The sequence below is a fragment of the Mustelus asterias genome, chromosome 2 (assembly GCF_964213995.1).
Source record: "Mustelus asterias chromosome 2, sMusAst1.hap1.1, whole genome shotgun sequence".
NCBI classification, from domain to species: domain Eukaryota; kingdom Metazoa; phylum Chordata; class Chondrichthyes; order Carcharhiniformes; family Triakidae; genus Mustelus; species Mustelus asterias.
The window spans coordinates 5,648,172-5,672,798 of record NC_135802.1 but is presented as its reverse complement, the minus strand read 5'-3'; the positions used below and the strand labels follow the sequence as shown (position 1 = coordinate 5,672,798).

Sequence of the window (24,627 nt, the reverse complement as noted above, 5' to 3'; positions counted from 1 at the left end):
TATTTTATTTATTAGTCACAAGTAAGGCTTACATTAACACTGCAATGAAGTTACTGTGAAATTCCCTTCGTCGCCACAGTCTGGCACCTGTTCGGGTCAATACACCTAACCAGGACATCTTTCAGAATGTGGGAGGAAACCGGAGCACCCAGAGGAAACCCACACAGATATGGGGAGAATGTGCAAACTCCACACAGATAGTGACCCAAGCCGGGAATCGAACCCAGGTCCCTGGCACTGTGAAGCAGCAGTGCTAACCACTGTGCCACCGTGCCACCCTTATTTTATTGAATATTGAATGATGAAGGCGGCTTGAGGAACAGAGTGGCCGACCCCAAACTCTGATTTCTCGTATTCATTATCTTGTCTGATTCGAGGAGGACAAATTATCCCAAGTGAGTGAGAGAGAAAGAAAACAATGGGGAGATGGAAAATCACTGGCTAGTCCCTTGTGCAACACTTACCAGTTCCATCTGGGATATTGTTTGCTTTTTCTTCTGTTTTTTCTTTTGCCCTTCTTTATATGCCTCAAGAGCCAGCACATGATCACAGTGATGGTCATCATGTTCATCCTACAACCAGACACAGAACACCATGAAAATCAGGAACTAGAATTTAACACTGTGGTATCGTGCACTACGTACATTGTTTGAACTCAGGGAGCTCCATAACGCCAGATCCTCAGGATTACTGTTATTCATTTCCTATTGCTATCAAATCATTTATAGCATTGCCTTCTTCCTGCTGCAGTCAGCTAGTTTAAAAACCTAAGGTAGCGTCAGTAAATAACCACTTGCTGCTGTGACACATCCTGTCCTGTTTCAGCTGTGTTGGGACCACACTTGGCAAGTCTTCACCATTCAATTAGGTTTCTCAGTAAGCAAAATACAAAGTGCTATTCAATTATCTCTTCAAGATTTGATTTCAATATGTATGTGTGCTTACAGGGAAGGTTTCTCCTTATGACACAAGAAACAGATATCCAGAGGCACATGAACCAGGGATATTTTGTCTAGTATGAAGGATCGGTACTTATTAATTAGCAATCTAGGTCAAATCCTGGTAGAGTTCTGCAGATTTCACTATTTTGCTCTGTGGGAGCAGTAGCATTGTGGAAATGTTACTGGAGCAATGTACAAGGAATCCACAGGCTCAAAAGAATGTTCTGGAGATGTGAGGTCAAATCTTGCCATGGCAGATGGGAAAATTTAGATTTGATTAATTAATAAGTCTGGAATAGAAAACTACTATCATTAATTATGGTAATGAAACTTAATGGTTGAAAACCCATCTGATTCACTAATGTGAAGGAACTCTGCTCTTCTGACCAGTGTGGCCTAAATATCATTCCGTACCTACAGAAATGTGGTTCACTCTTAATGGCTGTTGAAATGGTCTAATAAACTACAACAGAAAGCTAAGAGGTTTCAAGTGCTTAAAGCTTGTATGATAGATTTGTTCATTGTCGGTTTGATTGACATATTTATAGGGTTGTAAGAGCACCGTTTTTTTTTTAAACAGCTAATTTCTTATGATAGAGCAACCTGCTAGACCTCTGCAGAGGCCATTGGAGAGTCACAGACATTGTTGTGGCATTGAGGTCACATCTCAACCAGACCCAGGAATAAAGACAAGTTTCAGTTGCTAATAGACATTAGTGGATTTTTTACAAAATCTAAATAACTTCATAATCAATTTAATGATACTGATATTTTATTTTGGGATGGTAGGATTTGAACTTGTATCTTTTTGTCCAGGCCTCCACATTATTGTCAGGCACTATAACCACTTCATTACTGGAAGGATCTGCATCACAAACATGGGGCTAGATTTAACATTCCTGTATTTGAGGATGGGGGAGGGAGGGGAAGGGGGGAGGGGGGACATGTAAAAACCAATGGGCATTGTTCCCACTGCCTACCTACCAGCCCTTGCTTGGATTTACCATTGTCCAAATGAGGCCCTTTACTGGTCAATTACTACCTATCAAAAGCCTTATTCTGATCCCCCAGGATTAACCAGTGCCAAAAAAGGCCCACGCCAAGCGTCCAGTCCACAGCTTTCCTTGTGTGGGCTGGTGGTGGGCTGGGTGGGGTTCCTTCTTACTGGAATTCATGGGCTCATCGAAGGGTCCTCCAATCTCTAACTGCCTTCTTGAAGGTTTCCCTTCCCTCCTGACAAATCTATCCTGGCGTGCATCTTCCTCAACTCCCTTGCAGGGACTTGCCAACCTGGCCACAGTGAGGCCTCCAGACTTATCTACGGTCTAGGCTCCGCATGCCTTCCTATAGACTTCGGTGCAGGACTGGAAGTGGCCACCATCCTTGGTGGCACTGCTGCTACTGGAGAGATGCTGGCCTCTCATTGGTTGGCAGCTATCTAAGGCGGGACCTCCTGTTTCTGGGGTGGGGGTGGAAGTCAATGAAGGGCCAGTTGGCCAGTAAATGCCTGTGGAGAAGACATTGGGAACATGGATGGACTTCTCCACTCCCTCCCTCCCTTAGTCTTTAGTCAGGTGGACAGGGACCATGGCATGCCATTAAATTCCATGCATGGTGATTAACAAAATCAAAACTTATAAGAATAAGCACAGATGGAGGTAATTTTCCACATTCAGTGGTGTATAAATGAATTATGATGGCAAGAGAGAACCTGAAGTTTTCAGTTAATTACTATTGGTGGGTCATGGAAAGTTGAACAGGTTTTTCTTTGATTATTTACATGTTATTAATCATCCCCTCTAATGATTCAAATAGCTGCAGTTGCTGACTCTGCAAATTGTTGAAAAGAGCAAGGCTGATGAATGATTTGGGCCTATACTTGTACACCTATTTCTTTTTAAAGGATAAATACTTACCTCATCGTCTTTTATGAATATGATGAATATTTTCTCCAACAGGAAGAAAACATAGATGCCTCCAAGAACAGCCAGTAGCTTCCAAATGTGGGTGGATGATTCGTGTTCGTCATGATCACCTGTGTGACTGTGTAAGCCAAGAAACTAAAATAAAGATACAAAGAGACTTTCCTTTAGATGTTATATAGAATTAGATCCCAAAGCACAGAAACAGGCCATTCAGCCCAACAGACGTTTAATGCACACTAGCCTCTTCCTCAGCCCTCTTTATTAAATCCTATCAGGACATTCAGGCAGTCCTATAGTGCAGTCAGTACCATCCCTGCCTCTGAGCCAAAAGCTCTGGGTTCCAGTCCCACCCCCAGACTTGATGGCCAAGGAAGGTCTTGTTTATAATATGGCCAACCTGTTGTGTATCAACCTGCAAATCCTTCCCACACAGGCCAAAGGCAGGAAGTAAGAGCAGGAAAGATTCCTGGCCAGTCATGTTATGGGAAAAATTTTGAAGCCATAGTTCCGTAGCTCACTATCCAAGGCTCCAGACCACAACATGCATGTAAAAATGAGTGTTGCTACAGCAACTCCAACTCCCTGAGCAACCTGTAACACACCCTCAGCATATCATGGAATACCCTAGAATTCCTACAGTGCAGAAAGAGGCCATTCAACCCATTGCACTGACTCTCTGAAAGAGCATCCCACTAAGACCTTCCCCTCCGTCATATTCCTGTAACACCATGCATTTACCATGGTTAATCCTCCGAACCCACACACCTTTGGACACTAAGAGGCAATTTAGCATGGCCAATCCACCTGCACATCTTTGGACTTCTATTTTTATTTCCCTCTTGTGCCCTTCTAACTTTCCTTTAACTGCAATGATTCCATACCAGAATCATGTTAACATTATCGCTGGCACTATGCTCCATTTGTTCCTCCTCCTTTTCCTGAAATTATCCATTCATATTGCTTATAATCCTCTGTAACTTCACCCACTGACATTTCTTTTCATGAATGGGCCTTGATAGTGAATATTGTCAGGTTATTCAACCATGCAAGGTATTATCCCAAACCCCAAGCGTTGATGCAGTTAATGTCCACTATAACACATTTGCCAGCAGAGATCACTGAATCTGCAAGAGGTGCTATTGCGTCCCACAGTTAGTGATTTCAAAATAACTAGTAAATTAACTGTGGCATTGTTCATTGACAGTAGATTGTGTATTTTTTTTACCCGTAATGTGGTAGTCGAGTTGGGGAAAGCCTCAGAAAATTACATACTCATCTAAAATTGAAATTTACAGGCATCTGTTTTGATACAGGATTTCCGTTCTATAAGCTAATTAAACAGTGAACTTTCCTGGACCTGCTTCTGGCTAAGGCGGAGATCACCTCATATAAAAGGGAGATGGAAACATAGAAAATAGGTGCAGAAGTATGCCATTCGACCCTTCAAGCCTACACCACCATTCAATATGATCATGGCTAATCATGCACTTTCAGTATCACACTCCCGCTTTCTCTCCATACCCCTTGATGCCTTTAGCCGCAAGGGCCACGTCCAGCTCCCTCTTGAACATATCTAATGAACTGGCCCCCACAATGTTCTGTGGTAGAGAATTCCACAGATTCACAACTCTCTGAGTGAAGACGTTTTTCCTCATCTCAGTCCTGAATGGCTTACCCCTTATTCTTAGACTGCGACCCCTAGTTCTGGACTTGCCCAACATCGGGAATATTCCTCCTGCATCTAGCCTATCCAGTCCCATCAGGATTTTATATGTTTCTATGAGATCCCTTCTCATTCTTCGAAATTCCAGTGAGTACAAGCCCAGTCGATCCAGTTTCCGGTATGTTATCTAGAGGATAACATTTATCAGGGCCAGATTGAATAAGTTTTCATTGCCTAAGATATCAGTGAAAAATTTTCCAGATACTTTTTTTCCCTTATTAGCTTAGCTTTCACATGGGGAAGAGTGTATTATATCTATGAATGCACATGGCCTCACAGTATGTGAATGGATCAGTAGATCTTTTTCTGTCTATTACTGTTTATAATACAGTTACATGTTAAATAGCGACATAAAAATGTAATTCAAATAGTGACAACTGGAATTTAAATATGAAATGTGTAAATAACTGAAATTTTAAATTAAGTTTAAGTATTAGCACCATGAGGAGGCTTACATTCACACTGCAATGAAGTTACTGTGAAAATTCCCTAATCGCCAGACACCAGCACTTGTTCGGGTAACACTGAGGGAGAATTTAGCATGGCCAATGCACCTAACCTGCACATCTTTGGACTGTGAGAGGAAACCGGAACAACCGGAGGAAACCCACGCAGAGGAGGTGCAGACTCCACACAGACAGTGACCCAAGCCAGGAACTGATCCCAGGTCCCTGGTGCTGTGAGGCAGCAGTGCTAACCACTGTGCCACCGTGCCGACACTAACATATGGGCAGCAACACTTTGCCATTTTCATCCAGTCAAATAGGTTCCATGTAGATGCAACTTAAATGAAAACACTTTTTTGTTTGTGATATACAAAATATTATGAGAAGAACAGTGTGCTTACCGAGGGTATGAGATGTAACACAGCGTCACCAGTCAGTGACCCCACAGCCAGACTCACGAAGCCTTGTATGATATACTGATATGCATTTGTACAGGAGGTACAAAGCACGATCACAATCCCCAACAAGGCACAAAGACTCACAACCAATGTTGCAATCGATCCATAAATATATTCTGGAAAAAGGGAGATGTTTTAACAATAACTGATCAACAAATATTAAGCATTTGTTGTACCTATTATTGAGGGTACAGTTCTTTACTTTGAAGATATTTTTGATCTCTCCACAGCATACACTACCCTCATACCAAATGAACAGACCAAATACCCTCATGCCTCTGACTCACTCTGGATGAAAGTCAGTGGCAGCCAAGAGGGATCCTGGGCTTTTCCAGTCTTGTGCCTTCCTGGGCTACATGGCCTCACAACAATGCTGGAATCAGAATTACTTTTTTTTAGGATTTATCATTGCATTGGAAAATGAAAAAGAATAAAAAGAATGTACAGGTAATTATGCATTTCAGAACCTCAGGATTTCCCAAAGCTTTTTACCGCCTCATGTGGTATAGTGGTAATAGAATCTCTGCAGTGCAGAAGGAGGCCATTCGGTCCATTGAGTCTGCACCAATCCCACCCAGGCCCTATCCCCATGACCCCATGCATTTACCCTAGCTAGTTCCCCTGACACTAAGGGGCAATTTAGCATGGCTAATCCACCTAACCCGCGCATCTTTGGACTGTGGGAGGAAACCGGAGCACCGGGGGAAACACAAGCAGACATGGGGAGAACGTTGAAACTCGTTGAAACAGACAGTGATCCAAGCCGGAAATCGAATCTGGGTCCCTGGCACTGTGATGCAGCAGTGCTAACCACTTTGCCACCGTGCTGCCCTTAATGCCATGGGATGAATAATCCAGAGATGGAACTTAAATTCAATGAATAAATCTGGAATATAAGCTTGTTTCAGTAATTGTGACCATGTTACTATCATTGATTGTCGTAAATTAGAGGAAAATGCAGCAACAAATTTGCAAGGTTCAAAAAACAGTTCTGTGATAGTGACCAGATAGTCTGTTTTTAGGTGTTTGTTGTGGAATGCAGGGGAGAACCTCCCTGCTCTTTTTCGACATTGTGCCATGAGCTATTTTATGTCCATCTGAAGGAGCATTGCTGTGGGTCTGGAGTCACATGTAGGCCAAACCGGGTAATGGCAGATTTCCTTCCCTAAAGGACATTAGTGAACCAGATGCGATTTTATGGCAATTAATAATCATTTCATGGTGATGATTACTAATACTGTCTTTCAATTCCAGATTTTATTAAATGAATTTACTGTCTACCAGCTGCTGTGATGGGATTTGAACACATGTGCCTAGAGCCTTTAAAGTTTAAACTTAAAAAAGTTTATTTATTAGTCACAAGGAAGGCTTACATTAACACTGCAATGAAGTTACTGTGATGAAGTTTATGCTGTAAAACTCTATGGGTGGAATTTTCCTGTCCCGCCTGCCACAGGAATTGTAGCAGGTGGGACAGAAAATCCGGCGAACTATGAAAAGGTCCATTGACCTCGGGCAGGAATTTCCGGTCTTGCGGCGAGCATGGCTGGAAAATCCCACCCAATGACTCCTTAAGCTGGGCTACTGATTACTAGTCCACTACGCCACCATTTCCCAGGCAGTCAGCTGGATTAACCAACCCCGTATTCCCACCAGGTGGGAAGGCTGCCAGCTGAATGCTTTTCTCACAGTGGCTACCGTTCAGTGGTGGCACTGCTGAGTTGCCAACCCTGTGGTTGGGCCGACCACTCTGTGGAACTGGTGGTCATCCTACACAAGACGATGAACAGCTGCTTGTAAAATCAAGAGAGTTAAAGTTCAAGTTTATTTATTAGTCACAAGTAGTCTTACATTTACACTGCAATGAAGTTACTGTGAAAATCCCCTAGTCTGTTCGGGTACACTGAGGGAGAATTTAGCATGGCCAATCCGCCTAACCTGCACATCTTTGGATTGTGGGAGGAAACCGGAGCACCTGGAGGAAACCCACGCAGACACGGGGAGGGAGAATGTGCAAACTCCACACAGACAGTGACCCAAGCCAGGAATCGAACCCAGGCCCCTGGCGCTGTGAGGCAGCTGTGCTAACCACTATGCCACCATGTCGCCCATAGGTAGTCCTATCAGTGCTGCTAACATGCATTTTCAGCCACTATCAAGGCTCCTACCATTTTTGGGAGAAATGTTTCTCTATGGGGTAAATTTTCCAGTCCAGGAATTGTCACGGCGGGACGGAAAATTTGGTGGACCATTTTAAGGTACGTCGACGTCGAGTGGGAATTTCTGGCCTTGGGGCAGGCGCGATTGGAAAATCTTGCCCAATGTCTCATTTGAATGATGTCACCCCTGGCAGTGTAGTACCCCCTCAGTACTGCACTGGAGTGTGAGCCTAGATTGTCAGCTCATGTCTCTGGAGTGGGACTTGCTTCAGAGCCGAAAGAGCTATCTCGGAGCCCCAGCTGAGATCAAACAATCCAGGTTTATATTTACTATAGAACTGTATCAGCAATTGCTGCAGATACACATCACATGCTGGAGAACCTTACTTTCTGCAGTGGTCAGCTGAAATTTATTTTGTTCTGCGACTTGGTTGCTTCTGGTGCAGGCCTGGCTCAGAAGTTGCTGGATCAATGCAGGACTGAGCTGAACAAAGTCACTACGAGAAATCGTGCCATCGATTGGAATGTGATGGATCTTCATTATTTCACTGGAGCTAAAGCATTTCTATAAACGCAAGAGAAAAAAGAACATGGTAGTTAGACAATGTTCTAACATGTCGGTCCTCATTCTAAATTGGGCTTACAGGCTTCCCATATTCATTTCGTTTGAGCAAGTTTGCAGAGAGCAATCTTAAGGTAGCAAGCCAATAAGGAAGGATGTTTTCACGTCAGATGAATACAAATTGTCATTCAGTCATACAGAACTTGAGTTTTGTGGAAAAAAGAGAAATACTGCCATAGCTTTTCATCTTGGGCGCATCACGACAGATGAAGAATACCAAATTTCAAAGGGAACAATAATTTACACATGAGAAAAGGCTGATTGATTGGCAAGTCGACTCTGTTCAAGGAATGTCCATGGAGATTGCAATAGGGAACTCTTGTCCCCCACGCTTTTTGGCAATTTTGCATCTCGTGTGAGAAGTACGAGATGAAAAACTTTGACAGCAACTTTGACACTTTGACACTTTTCAGCAATACACAGGTGACTACCATTCAGCCCATTGAGCCTCTTCTGCCATTCAGTTAGCTCAGGGATGATCAGTATTTTAAATCGACTACACCAGTTTGATTCCCTTGCATAACATTAACCTATCTATCGCAGCCTGGACATTTCCCAATGGCCAAGGTACCAACACCTTTCATAGAGTCATAGAGGTTTACAGCATGGAAACAGGCCCTTCAGCCCAACTTGTCCATGCCGCCATTTTTTTTAACCCCTAAGCTAGTCCCAATTGCCCACATCTCTCTATACCCATCTTATCCATGTAACTGTCTAAACGTTTTTTAAAAGACAGAATTGTACCCGCCTCTACTACTACCTCTGGCAGCTCGCTCCAGGCACTCACCACCCTCTGTGTGAAACAATTGCCCCTCTGGACCCTTTTGCATCTCTCCCCTCTCACCTTAAACCTATGCCCTCTAGTTTTAGACTCCCCTACCTTTGGGAAAAGATATTGACTATCTAGCTGATCTATGCCCCTCATTATTTTATAGACCTCTATAAGATCAGCCCCAAGCCTTTTTTCCAGAGAAAAAAGACCCAGTCTATCCAGCCTCACCTTATAACTCAAACCATCAAGTCCTGGTAGCATCCTAATAAATCTTTTCTGCACTCTTTCTAGTTTAATAATATCATTTCTATAATGGGGTGACCAGCACTGTACACAGCATTCCAAGTGTGGCCTTACCAATGTCATGTATAACTTCAACAAGATGTCCCAACTCCTGTATTCAATGTTCTGACCAATGAAACCTAGCATGCCAAATGCCTTCTTCAGCACTCTGTCCACCCGTGACTCCATTTTCAAGGAGCTATGAATCGGTACCCCGAGATCTCTTTGTTCTATAACTCTTCCCAACGCTCTACCATTAACTAAGTAAGTCCTGCCCTGGTTCGATCGACCAAAATGCATCACCTTGCATTTATCTAAATTAAACTCCATCTGCCATTCATCAGCCCACTGGCCCAATTGATCAAGATCCCGTTGCAATCCTAGATAACCTTCTTCACTGTCCACTATATCACCAATCTTGATGTCATCTGCAAACTTACTAACTACACCTACTAAATTCTCATCCAAATCATTAATGTAAATGACAAATAACAGTGGACCCAGCACCGATCCCTGAGGCACACCACTGGTCACAGGCCTCCAGTTTGAAAAACAACCCTCTGCAACCACCCTCTAGCTTCTGTCATTAAGCCAATTTTGTATCCATTTGGCTACCTCACCACGGATCCCGTGAGATTTAACCTTATGCAACAACCTGCCATGTGGCACCTTGTCAAAGGCCTTGCTAAAGTCCATGTAGACAACATCAACTGCACTGCCCTCATCTACCTTCTTGGTTACCCTTTCAAAAAACTCAATCAAATTTGTGAGACATAATTTTCCACTCATAAAGCCACACTGTCTGTCCCTAATCAGTCCTTGCATCTCTAAATGCCTGTAGATCCTGTCTCTCAAAATACCTTCCAACAACTTACCCGCCACATATGTGAGGCTCAGCGGCCTGTAGTTCCCAGACTTTTCCCTGCAGCCTTTCTCAAACAAAGGCACATTTGCCACCCTCCAATCTTCAGGTGCCTCATCTGTGACTATCGATGATTCAAATATCTCTGTTAGGGGACCCACAATTTCCTCCCTAGCCTCCCACAGTGTCCTGGGATACATATCATCAGGTGCCAGGGATTTTTCTACCTTGATGCGCTTTAAGACTTTCAGCACCTCCTTTTTTGTTATATGTACACTCCTCAAGACATCACTATTTATTTCCCCAAGTTCCCTAACATCCATGCCTTTGTCAACAGTGAATACTGATGCAATTTATTCATTTAGGATCTCACCCATCTCTTATGGATCAGCACATAGATGACCTTGTTGATCCTTAAGAGGCCCTACTCTCTCCCGAGTTACTCTTTTGGCCTTTATGTGTTTGTAGAAGCTCTTTGAATTCTCCTTTGTCTCATCTGCCAAAAAAATCTCGTGTCCCCTTTTCGCCTTCCTGATTTCTCTCTTAATTCTACTCCTACACCCTCCATACTCTTCAAGGGCTCCACTTGATCCCAGCTGCCTAAGAACGTCATGTGCCTCCTCCTCCTTCTTGACCAGGGTCCCAATATCCCAAGTTATCCAGGGTTCCCTATTTCTATCAGACTTGCCCTTCATTCTAAAAGGAATGTGCTTATCCTGAACTCTGGTTAACACACTTTTGAAAGCCTCCCACTTACCAGGTGTCCCTTTGTCTTCCCACAAACTCCCCCAATTAACTGTTGAAAGTTCCTGCCTGATACCGTCAAAATTGGCCTTGCCGCAATTTAGAATTTTAACTTTTGGGTCAGACCTATCATTAGAACATAGACATAGAACATAGAACAGTACAGCACAGAACAGGCCTTCGGCCCACGATGTTGTGCCGAGCTTTATCTGAAACCAAGATCAAGCTATCCCACTCCCTATCATCCTGGTGTGCTCCATGTGCCTATCCAATAACCGCTTAAATGTTCCTAAAGTGTCTGACTCCACTATCACTGCAGGCAGTCCATTCCACACCCCAACCATTCTCTGCGTAAAGAACCTACCTCTGATATCCTTCCTATATCTCCCACCATAAACCCTATAGTTATGCCCCCTTGTAATAGCTCCATCCACCCGAGGAAATAGTCTTTGAACGTTCACTCTATCTTTCCCCTTCATCATTTTATAAACCTCTATTAAGTCTCCCCTCAGCCTCCTCCGCTCCAGAGAGAACAGCCCGAGCTCCCTCAACCTTTCCTCATAAGACCTACCCTCCAAACCAGGCAGCATCCTGGTAAATCTCCTCTGCACTCTTTCCAGCGCTTCCACATCCTTCTTATAGTGAGGTGACCAGAACTGCACACAATATTCCAAATGTGGTCTCACCAAGGTCCTGTACAGTTGCAGCATAACCCCACAGCTCTTAAACTCCAACCCCCTGTTAATAAAAGCTAACACACTATAGGCCTTCTTCACAGCTCTATCCACTTGAGTGGCAACCTTTAGAGATCTGTGGATATGGACCCCAAGATCTCTCTGTTCCTCCACAGTCTTCAGAACCCTACCTTTGACCCTGTAATCCACATTTAAATTAGTCCCACCAAAATGAATCACCTCACATTTATCAGGGTTAAACTCCATTTGCCATTTTTCAGCCCAGCTTTGCATCCTATCTATTTTGAGAAAGTGACCAAGGAGGTGGATGGGGGCAAGGCAGTGGACGTGGTATATATGGATTTTAGTAAGGCGTTTGATAAGGTTCACCATGGTAGGCTTCTGCAGAAAATGCAGATGTATGGGATTGGGGGTGATCTAGGAAATTGGATCAGGAATTGGCTAGCGGATAGGAAACAGAGGGTGGTGGTTGATAGTAAATATTCATCATGGAGTGCGGTTACAAGTGGTGTACCTCAGGGATCTGTTTTGGGGCCACTGCTGTTTGTAATATTTATTAATGATCTGGATGAGGGTATAGTTGGGTGGATTAGCAAATTTGCTGATGACACCAAAGTCGGTGGTGTGGTAGACAGTGAGGAAGGGTGTCGTAGTTTGCAGGAAGACTTAGACAGGTTGCAAAGTTGGGCCGAGAGGTGGCGGATGGAGTTTAATGCGGAGAAGTGTGAGGTAATTCACTTTGGTAGGAATAACAGATGTGTTGAGTATAGGGCTAACGGGAGGACTTTGAATAGTGTGGAGGAGCAGAGGGATCTAGGTGTATGTGTGCATAGATCCCTGAAAGTTGGGAATCAAGTAGATAAGGTTGTTAAGAAGGCATATGGTGTCTTGGCGTTTATTGGTAGGGGGATTGAATTTAGGAGTCGTAGCGTTATGTTGCAACTGTACACAACTCTGGTGCGGCCGCACTTGGAGTACTGTGTGCAGTTCTGGTCCCCACATTACAGGAAGGATGTGGAGGCTTTGGAGAGGGTGCAGAGGAGGTTTACCAGGATGTTGCCTGGTATGGAGGGGAGATCCTATGAGGAGAGGCTGAGGGATTTGGGATTGTTTTCGCTGGAAAGGCGGCGGCTAAGAGGGGATCTTATTGAAACATATAAGATGATTAGAGGTTTAGATAGGGTGGATAGTGATAGCCTTTTTCCTCTGATGGAGAAATCCAGCACGAGGGGGCATGGCTTTAAATTGAGGGGGGGTAGTTATAGAACCGATGTCAGGGGTAGGTTCTTTACCCAGAGGGTGGTGAGGGATTGGAATGCCCTGCCAGCATCAGTAGTAAATGCGCCTAGTTTGGGGGCGTTTAAGAGATCCGTAGATAGGTTCATGGACGAAAAGAAATTGGTTTAGGTTGGAGGGTCACAGTTTTTTTTTAACTGGTCGGTGCAACATCGTGGGCCGAAGGGCCTGTTCTGCGCTGTAATGTTCTATGTTCTATGTTCTATGTTCTATGTCTCTTTGCAGCGTACAACAGCCCTCCACCTCATCCACTACTCCACCAATCTTGGTGTCATCAGCAAATTTACTGATCCACCCTTCAGCCCCCTCCTCTAAGTCATTAATAAAAATCACAAAGAGCAGAGGACCAAGCACTGATCCCTGTGGCACTCCGCTAGCAACCTGCCTCCAGTCCGAAAATTTTCCATCCACCACCACCCTCTGTCTTCGATCAGATAGCCAGTTACCTATCCAATCGGCCAACTTTCCCTCTATCCCACACCTCCTTACTTTCATCATAAGCCGACCATGGGGGACCTTATCAAACGCCTTACTAAAATCCATGTATATGACATCAACTGCCCTACCTTCATCAACACACTTAGTTACCTCCTCAAAAAATTCTATCAAATTTGTGAGGCACGACTTGCCCTTCACGAATCCGTGCTGACTATCCCGGATTAATCCGCATCTTTCTAAATGGTCGTAAATCCCATCCCTAAGGACCTTTTTCATCAATTTACCAACCACCGAAGTAAGACTAACCGGTCTATAATTACCAGGGTCATTTCTATTCCCTTTCTTAAATAGAGGAACAACATTCGCCACTCTCCAGTCCTCTGGCACCATCCCCGTGGACAGTGAGGACCCAAAGATCAAAGTCAAAGGCTCTGCAATCTCATCCCTTGCCTCCCAAAGAATCCTAGGATATATTTCATCAGGCCCAGGGGACTTATCGACCTTCAGTTTATTCAAAACTGCCAGGACATCCTCCCTCCGAACATCTATTTCCTCCAGCCTATTAGCCTGTAACACCTTCTCTTCCTCAAAAACATGGCCCCTCTCCTTGGTGAACACTGAAGAAAAGTATTCATTCATCACCTCGCCTATCTCTACTGACTCCATACACAAGTTCCCACTACTGTCCTTGACCGACCCTAACCTCACCCTGGTCATTCTTTTATTCCTCACATAAGAGTAAAAAGCCTTGGGGTTTTCCTTGAAACGACCCACCAAGGACTTCTCATGTCCCCTCCTAGCTCTCCTAAGCCCCTTTTTCAGCTCATTCCTTGCTAACTTGTAACCCTCAATTGAGCCATCTGAACCTTGTTTCCTCATCCCTACATAAGCTTCCCTCTTCCTTTTCACAAGACATTCCACCTCTTTCGTGAATTCACTCGGCCATTTCCTCCCTGCCTGACAGGGACATACCTATCAAGGACACCCTTCTCCATAGCTATCTTAAAACTAATAGAATTATGGTCACTGGTCCCAAAGTGATCCCTCACTAACACTTCTGTCGCCTGCTCTTCCTTATTTCCCAAGAGGAGGTCAAGTTTGCCCCCTCTCTGGTCGGGCCCCACATACTGAATGAGAAATTCCTCCTGAATACACTCAAATTTCTCTCCATCCAACCCTCTAATATTATGGCTGCCCCAGTCAATGTTGGGAAAGTTAAAATCCCCTACTGTTACCACTCTATTTTTCTTGGAGCTATCTGCTCCTCAATTTCCCACCGACTATTTGGGGGCCTATAGTATAACCCTATCAAAGTGATTTCCTCCTCATTCCTTAGTTCAACCCATGTAGACTCAATGGGCGAACCTTTGGATATATCCTCAGTATTGCCATGATGTTTTCCTTAATCAAAAGTGCAACTCCCCTTCCTCCCTTACCTCCTGTTCTAACTTTCCTATAGCATCTGTACCCTGGAACATTGAGCTGCCAGACCTGTCCTTCCCTTAGCCATGTTTCAGTAATAGCTATAATATCCCAGTCCCATGTACCCATCCATGCCCTGAGTTCATCTGCCTTGCCCTTCAGGCCTCTTGCATTGAAATAAATGCAGTTTATTCTGGACTTTCATTGCTCTCTGTCTTGCTTTTGCCTGATCTGTCTACTACTAGGATTACTGAAACTGTCTTTACTATTTAATGTGCTCTCTTTAACTTCTGTGCTGTCCTCAACCTTCTCTTCTGTCTCCCTACTGCTTTGGGTCCTTTTACGGGGGAGAAAGTTCCAGATTTACATTATCCTCCATGTGAAGAAGTGTTTCTTGACATCATCTTGGAATAGCAGAGCTCAAACTTTAGTATTGAATCCCTTGTTCAAAACTCACCCTACCAGAGAAAGTAGTTTCTCTGCATTTACCCTATAAACTCGATGGGCTGGACGGCCTCTTTCTGCACTGCAGTGGTTGTAAAGGAAAAAATGTTGGATGGGGATTGTTATGCTACATTTGAAATGTTAGCCTGACTTCTATCTTCAGATTCTGATAGATTTGAGGTACAATTTTGATTTTGTGTTTCTGATTTCCAGTGCTTACAGGGGTTGTTATCTCCAAGGTTCAGTGCATTTACTGTACTGCATATGGCATCAGTTCTTTTACCTCTCCAGATAAGATTGCAATTTGCCAGACAGTTCGGCCAGAATTTTACTGTCCCTCCTGCCACGGGAATCGGAGCGGGCGCGGGTCGGACCATGGAAAGGCCCATTGACCTCAGGCGGGATTTTCCGGTTTCAGGATGAGGGAGGCTGGAAAATCCCACCCTCTTGTTTCCAAAATTTTATATCTTATAGAAGAATTGTACTGCCCTCTGGTGGTCATGTCACTGGTTGATGACTCAGGTCAAATTCTTCAGATAAGATGATAAAGCTCGGTACAGACTAAATTGTAAATCACACCAATGGTTGCCTCTTGACCCTGAGGGACCTGAAATTCCTCTTAGTTAACGCAAAATTGTATTAAAAGGAGATTAATTTTTTAGAAGTGTGCTCACTTTTGCATGATCAGCATGCACCTCCCCTGATGCTGTTTGCTAAACTGCTGTCTGAGTTCTCAAACAGCTCAGTTGAATGAATGAAACAGAGTTAAATAACAAAAACGTCATGGAGCACAAGGCAAGAAACGGTAGTGGTAGTATTAAAGACACAAAGCATGAGTCCAGAGTAGGTGTTAATAGCAGAATGAAGGAGAGATAAAATGAGAACAAGATGCAGATTGGCACTTGGAGGACAAGAAATCAAAATGGAGGACAGAATTCATGGTTTGAAGTTGGTGAACTCAATGTTGGGTGCAGAAGGCTAATCAGAAGATGCTAGAACATTGAAGCAGGCCAAGGACAGAAATGTGAGTGTGAGAACAGGATGGTGAATTCAAATGGAAGATCAGAGTCATGTTCCAAAACTAAGTGGAAATATTCCACAAAGCAGTCACCCAGACTGTGTTTGGTCTCCCAAGTGTAGAGGAGAACACATTGTGAGTAGGGAATACAGTTGACTGGCACCTTCTGTTTTTTATGTCAGATCTCCAGCATCTACTTATATTTCAGATAAAACTTTGCCCATACTGCTGTGTAGCATGCCTTCAAAACTTTGGTTGAGCAAAAGTAGGAAACTCATTGGGAGTCGTTGTTAGATATCAGCAGTAAGCTGATGTGCCAGATCACATGCCAGTTGTTGAAACCACCCCAAAACCTTTTGGTGCAAAGGATGCACTGATAAATGCAGCAATGAGGAAGTGAGCACTTCCTAAGAAATGTAGGGTTTTGTTTAAAAATGTCAAATTGAAGTTGTGCAAAGCCTGTTCAAGTTCAGTAACTAATGAAAATATAACTTGAATTTGCATTAGTGGTGGCTGGCTCATTCAGTAATATATTAAAATGATTTCTGTACACTAGCATAAGTAATAATCCCTGACTCCTGCAGTTTTGGTGGTGAAATCAGTGAGTACACCATAGACAGCAGCAAGCTATGGTATATTCACTCTCTATTCACGCTTTTAGATGTACTACTATCAGAGTGCATAGCAATCAGGGAGGAAATACTGACTAAATGTTCTTCTCCTCAACCTCAGGACATGGGGCAAACGTAAGTTTTGAGTTTATTTATTAGCACTCCTTAACCACTGCCTTGGATCAGATCTTGTGACTCAGCCCAGGTCAGATATTCACACTGAAACTTCCTGGTCTATATATCTCCTGTACTGAGTATGTAACTCAGGGGCAGCTGAGTGACCTGATATGTCCAACTTCAAGGGAATGTAGGATCATCCCACTGAACTCTGAATCAGCTGAGTCTAGGTTTCCTGTCAGATCTATAACAGCGATTAATAAAGACAGTAACCAAAGGAGTGTAGCATTACCGTGTCCCAGTGATTGGTGGTCATGTTGGCACCCTCCTCCGGACTTTTAGATAGCACATTCTTGTGATCTTGCTCATGGTGCTCATCCCCGTGGGCTTCTTCGTGCCCGTGAGCTATGGAAACTTCATATTTATTATGAGGCAGACCAATTTTAACCATCAACTTTTCAAGCTCTGAAATGGAACGAAAGAATGACTTGCATTTATATAACCCTTTTCACACTCTGCAAAAGCACTTCATGGCCCATTCAGTAACATATAAACAAGGAGCAGACCATTTGGCGCATCGAGCCTGCTCCACCATTCAGTATGATCATGGCTGATCATCCAACTCAATAGCCTGATCCTCCTTTCCCCCATGTCCTTTGATCCCCAGGGGCTATATCTAACTCCTTCTTGAAAACATACTGTTTTGGCCTTAATATAATCATAAGAAAAATCAGGATTAGTCTATTCATCACCATGAGTTTCCTCTACCAATTCCATAAGCTTATGACTGATCTTCTACCTCAACTTCATCTTCCCACACCGTCTACATATCCCTTGTTCCTATTATTCCTAATAATAGATTCCATCATTTTCCCCACTCCTGGTGGCAGGCTGTCTGGCCTGATTTCTTTTTTGAAAAGCAGGATTATGTTTGCCACTTTCCAATCTGTGGGATCATTCTAAATCTAGGCAAATCTGAAAGATCAATACTAATGCAACCGCTATTTCTGCAGCTACCTCTTGTAAAGTCCAAGGATGTTGTCATCAGGTCCAGAAGATTTGTCAACTTTTATTCCGATTAATTTCTCTTGTTCTATCATTTAATTCTAACTTCTCATTAGCCCCTTGTTTTTCCACATTTTCCAGAATGATTTTTGAGTCTTCTTCCTTTTTTAAAATGTAGTCTTTCATGGGATATGGGCATCACTGGCTAGGCCAGCATTTATTGCCCATCCCTAATTGCCCTCAAGAAGGTGGTAGTGAGCTGCCTTCTTAAACCTCTGCAGCCCATGCGCTGCAGGAAGATCCACAGTGCTGTTAGGAAGGGTGATTCAGATTTTGGCCCAGAGACAATCAAGTAAAGGTTAAAGTTTATTTATTAGTGTCACAAGTAGGTTTACATTAACACTGCAATGAAGTTACTGTGAAAATCCCCTAATCACCACACTCCGGCACCTGTTCAGGTACACAGGGAGAATTTAGCATGGCCAATGTACCTAACCAGCACGTCTTTTGGACTGTGGGAGCAAACTGGAGCACCCAGAGGAAACCCACACAGACTGAGGGAGAACGTGCAGACTCTGCACACAGTGACCCAAGCCAGGAATCGCACCCATGTTCCTGGTGCTGTGAGGCAGCAGTGCTAACCACTGTACCACTGAGAATGTCAATATAGTTCCAAGTCAGGAGGGTGTGTGGCTTGGAGGAGAACTTGCAGGTGATGGAGTACCCATGCATCTGCTGCCCTTGTCCTTCTAGGCGATAGAAGTTGGAAGTTTGGGAGATCCTATTGCAAGAGACCTGGTGAGCTGCTATAGTACACCACGTAGATGGTCATACAATGGGCCCTGGGCATCAGTTGTGGGAAGAGTGAATTTTGAAGTGGTGAATGGAGTGCCAACCAATCAATCAATTGTCCAGGATGAATGTTGAAGCTGCACTCACTTGGCAAGGGGAGCGAAGATACAAAGTATCTTGTTCCCTGTTAGAATTTTCTTGTTTCCTCCTGTAAGTGATCCATGTTTACCTTTGCTAATTGCCACGGTAGCACAGTGGTTAGCACTGCTGCTTCACAGCTCCAGGGTCCCGGGTTCGATTCCTGGCTCGGGTCACTGTCTGTGTGGAGTTTGCACGTTCTCCTCGTGTCTGCGTGGGTTTCCTCCGGGTGCTCCGGTTTCCTCCCACAGTCCAAAGATGTGCGGGTTAGGTTGATTGGCCAGGTTAAAAATTGCCCCTTAGAATCCTAAAATGCGTAGGTTAGAGGGGTTAGCGGGTAAATATGTGGGGGTAGGGCCTGGGTGGGATTGTGGTCGGTGCAGACTCGATGGGCCGAATGGCCTCTTTCTGTACTGTGGGGTTTCTATGATTTCTAATGTCTTCCCTTTAGCATACCTATCTGCCTTTATATCTCTTGTTTGGCATTTTTGCAAGGTAAGAAATGTGGCAGCCAAAATTGTAAATAGCAAGGTTCAAAACCAATAACAAGATAGATGAACAAATAATCCATTTTAGTGATGTTGTTTGAGGGCTAAATGCTGAACAGGACAAGAGTCGATGTATTATTTAAGGTACTGAGAATGGATGTTGATGCTAAATATTGAAACCATAGGATTTAAAAAGGGTAACTTCCCATTTCCCTTACCTTCCAATGGCAGCCAAGTCTCAGTATTTGGATTATCACTTGTAGGTGACTTTATTTATAGAATTATAAAATCTTACAGCATAGAGAGGCCATTCATCCCATTGTGCCTCTGCTGGTTCTTTGTCTCCCAGACCCCTGCCCTTTCACCCTCCAAATATTTCATTTTCAGTTATATTCCCTTTTAGACATTACTAATTTTTGCTTACTTTAATTTGTGTCACATTTGCAATATCAACATCAGCTTTGACAAAGGGTCGTCTGGACTCGAAATGTCAGCTCTTTTCTCTCCTTACAGATGCTGCCAGACCTGCTGAGATTTTCTAGCATTTTCTCTTTTGGTTTCAGATTCCAGCATCCGCAGTAATTTGCTTTTTTCCAATCTCAATAATGCTACAGCCAAATGCTGAATATAAATTCAGTACTTCTGTTAATCTTTCCAATTATAAAACCTAGGAAATGAATTTTAGTTCTCTTGACATGGGAGTACTAGTATAAGTATCAGAAACTCCCAATCCAGGTACAGCACAACTGAAATAGGAATCGGTGCTGTGAAATACCAGTGAGGCCCAGTGGCCTTTAATACTCCAGTGGCATTGCCCGCTCACTCCCTATCCTCATGCACAAATCTCGCTCTCACTGCTAACTAACCGAAAACTGAATGGGAGAATATTGTCCTTACCGGTTCTGGTGATGTTTGCCGAATCATTATGATGCACATGAAAGATAAAATCGAGAAAGTATTCAGGACCGGGCAGTAAGTGTTGGAGGATACAATCTCCTTGAAGAACATGGTAAAGCACAATAGCAGAAAAGTGACCGACGTTATCTTCTGTCATTCCATCAGAACCCAGTTTAGATTCTTCTAAGATTTGAGACACATCGACGCAGGGCTGTAGTTAGAAAGAAAATCATTAACTAACGTAACTAGTTCCTAACTGCTCTGGTAATCTTTTCAATTCTATGCTAGTCTTGTGTCGCCAAATTCTGCCCTAGTCTATCATTATTTGCTGATGTGAGTTAAAAGCATATTCTCAGCATTTAATTAACTCAATCAAGTCTGGGATCAAGATGTAATTTAACTGAAGGTGTACAATGTTGGAATTATGTCCCACCCTGCTTTACAGTTGTGAAACACATGCTCAGCACTGACCAATGAGATTAGATGAAGAGGTGTACGAGGAAGCTTGTGCAAAATATAACCTGGTGTTGTTAAAACTCTTACAAAATATAAAGACCAAGAGAGATAAGCTTAGTCAAATGGTTTGCTTCTGTGCTGCACGTTCTAACTAATACAATTTAAAAATGTGTTGCCTGAAGCTTGTGATCTGCAGGAACTGATAAAACTTTGCAGTAATGGAAGCGATTGTTCCTTTGCTATAATCTTGCCTCAATTTAAATGAGCCATTGATCTCTTGAATTTATCTTAATGCTTTACTGGCTATTTAACTAATCAATCATTTAAGGTTCTAAGTTGGTTCACACAAAGTGCAGCCCTGCTAATGGTTTTAGTGTGGTATAGTGTTCAAGGTTATGATGACATTAACTGATTGAATAGTTAAAAAGAAAAAAGGCACCAAGTGCCAATCCCTACTTACCTGACCTTTGGCCACTGTCAGATAGTTCCTCTGCATCGTCTCCAGTACCTCTTCTACTTGGTGATGGGTGGCGTCAGGGATTTGGCTGATGTTATTTTTCATCACCAGACTCTCTGTGAATGCCAGTGTTGCTTTGTTCCACCCTCCAGACTGTATGACCTTGCATTCTTTCTGTGGATTACTCAGGAAAAGCAGCAATCCGGGAGTAATTCGGAAAAAGCCATCAGACATCACTGTGTTTGTCCTATTCGTCTTGGCGAGTTCAAAAAAGTCATTTACTGAGAAACACTGGTTGAGAGAAAATAGAGGGAAGAGGCTTGTAAACAAGGAGAAATCAAAGCAGTTTTTTATTAAAGGAGATGCTCTCATCTACCATGACGTATGTGTGTTTGCATTAATGCCTATATGTACATAAATCCATATTTGTGTGTTTGTCTATGTAATATTTGTGTATGTGAATTTGTACATCTATGTGTATTTGTTCATAAATGTGCATTAGTATATATGTGTATATTTGTTATGTGCATTTATATATATTGTGTCTGCATTTATATATTTGTGCATATTTTCATATTCTGTTATCATTGTTGTGTATCTTAGCTTCGGTTGTCCTTGGTCAGGCTTGATAGAGACTGCTGGAGGCAAGGCTGTTGGTAAACTTTAACTTTTATTGAACATTCTTATAACTATGTACAGGGGAGGCAATTGCGTAGTGGCGTTGTCGCTCGACTAATAATCCAGAGACCCAGGTCAATGCCCTGGTGGCCAGGGTTTGAATATCACCACAGCAGATGCTGAAATTTGAATTCAATAAAAATCTGGAATTAAAAATCTAATGAAGACCATGAAACCATTGTCAATTGTTGAAAAACCCATCTGGTTCACTAATGTCCTTTGGGGAAGGAAATCTGCCGTTTTTATTTGGTCTGGCCTACATGTGACTCCAGATCCACAGCAATGTAGTTGACGCTTAAATGCTTTTAGGGATGGGAAAAAAATGCTGGTCCAGCCAGTGAAATCCACATCCCATGAACGAGTAAAAAAAAAAGAACAAGACCTCGTAGAGAACTATCCTTCGGCATGCTCTATTGTCATGTGATCTTATATTACTGATGATGTAGACTGTTCCATTTACATATTTAATACTATACGTATGTGATTTGTGTTTTTATATGGGGTAGGTTTGGGTTAGAGGGTTAGAGTGTGATGCAAAATGACACCAATGGGGTTCAATCCTTGTACCGGCTGTGGTAGTTTATGGAGACCCTGCTTCCTTCCCCCAGACTTGTGGAGTGACGCTACTCGAGTTACAGGCTGCCAAAATTGTCTCTCTCTACTGGATGTAAATGCCTATGGGACTTTGGGATGAATGAGTGTATGCAGATACACATATATGTGCATGTGTAAATATCTGTGTGTGTGAGAGTCTGCATCAAGAAGGTAGAAGTTCTACTGTGTGTCATTTTAATAAAGTCATGAACATACGTAAAATAAATGGGTGAAAGTCTTCATCAATGCAGCAGGCAGAATGACTTCAGCAGAAAGCTTAAACCAAAGAATATATCACTCTCCTTGTATCATCACTTAAGGCTGGATTTTTGAGCGCCATCATTGTTGGAAAAAGAACCATGTTAAGCAAGGATTAAGGAGGACAGCTGAGATTTTCAACTTCCCCACATCAACAGGCCTGTCTGGGACAGAAATACCTACCCTATAAAGGTTTTACCCTTCTCCCAGCTCGACAGTGGTGACTTGGCAGTTGTTTTGTGTTTTTTAATTAAAGATTTTAAACTAAGGCGAAGAGGGTGCTTTTTGGGGGACAGGGATACTCGCTCCAGGCTGGGAGGGAGTAGGAGAGACTCATTGTAGGGCCAATGGAGACTGGATGCAATGGTAAGAACTTGGGCGTGGGAGATACGTGGCGAGGATGAAAAGACTCCCTTTCTAGGGGTGTGGAAGAGAGAGTGTGTGAGTAAGTTATTGGATATGGAAGTGAGTGAATGTGCGTGGAACTGAGGGAGAGAGTGAGCAAGTGAAGAAGGAAGGGGGAAAGAGGGAATGAGTACAGGGGAGAGTGTGTAAGTGTGGGGGAGCAGTGAGTGAGTGACTGTGTAAGTGTGGGGGAGCAGTGAGTGAGTGTGGGAAGTGTGTGTGTCTCTGGCTCACTCGCAGTCTCAGGATTCATAATCAACCTTACCTCCAGACACCAACACACAATCACACCCACTCACATGGTTGATGAGTCAGTATCAAGAGATTGAGAGTGAGCTTCTCACATTCTAATGATGATCTTTGTTTAATGCTCTTTAATGGCAGCACAGTGGTTAGCATTGCTCGATTCCCGGCTTCAGGTCACTGTCTGTGTGGAGTTTGCACATTCTCCCCATGTCTGCGTGGGTTTCCTTCGGGTGCTCTGATTTCCCCCCACACTCCAAAGATGTGCGGTTTAGGTGGATTGGCCATGCTAAACTGACCAGGGGGACTAGCTAGGGTAAATGCATGGGGTTATGGGGGATAGGGCCTGGGTGGGCTTGTGGTCAGTGCAGACACAAAGAACAATACAGCACAGGAACAGGCTCTTCGGCCCTCCAAGCCCGCGCCGCTCCGTGGTCCAAACTAGACCATTCTTTTGTATCCCTCCATTCCCACTCCGTTCATGTGGCTATCTAGATAAGTCTTAAATGTCCCCAGTGTGTCTGCCTCCACCACCTTGCCCGACAGCACATTCCAGGCCCCCACCACCCTCTGTGTAAAATACGTCCTTCTGATATCCGTGTTAAACCTCCCCCCCCCCTCACCTTGAACCTATGACCCCTCGTGAATGTCACCACCGATCTGTGAAAAAGCTTCCCACCGTTCATCCTATTTATGCCTTTCATAATTTTATACACCTCTATTAGGTCACCCCTCATCCTCCATCTTTCCAGTGAGAACAACCCCAGTTTACCCAATCTCTCCTCATAACTAAGCCCTTCCATACCAGGCAACATCCTGGTAAACCTCCTCTGCACTCTCTCTAAAGCCTCCACGTCCTTCTGGTAGTGTGGCGACCAGAACTGGGCGCAGTATTCCAAATGCGGCCAAACCAACGTTCTATACAACTGCAACATCAGACCCCAACTTTTATACTCTATGCCCCGTCCAATAAAGGCAAGCATGCCATATGCCTTCTTCACTACCTTTTCCACCTGTGACGTCACCTTCAAGAATCTGTGGACTTGCACACCCAGGTCCCTCTGCGTATCTACACCCCTTATGGTTCTGCCATTTATCGTATAGCTCCTCCCTACGTTCTACCAAAATGCATCACTTCGCATTTATCAGGATTGAACTCCATCTGCCATTTCTTTGCCCAAATTTCCAGCCTATCTATATCCTTGTGTAGCCTCTGACAATGTTCCTCACTATCTGCAAGT

General features: G+C 43.5%; 1 protein-coding gene across 1 annotated transcript in view; it reads right to left on the bottom strand.

The window, feature by feature from the left end:
* Positions 1-24,627, bottom strand: part of slc39a4 (solute carrier family 39 member 4) — a 58,912-nt gene that overhangs the window by 12,241 nt on the left and 22,044 nt on the right. Inside the window, exons 2-8 of the mRNA XM_078230169.1 lie at positions 21,212-21,499; positions 20,296-20,506; positions 17,268-17,440; positions 8,040-8,217; positions 5,437-5,609; positions 2,858-3,001; positions 465-572 (exon numbers count right to left, since the gene is read on the bottom strand). Of these exons, the coding sequence (XP_078086295.1) occupies positions 465-572; positions 2,858-3,001; positions 5,437-5,609; positions 8,040-8,217; positions 17,268-17,440; positions 20,296-20,506; positions 21,212-21,499 (1,275 nt within the window). The remainder of the gene's footprint in view (positions 1-464; positions 573-2,857; positions 3,002-5,436; positions 5,610-8,039; positions 8,218-17,267; positions 17,441-20,295; positions 20,507-21,211; positions 21,500-24,627) is intronic.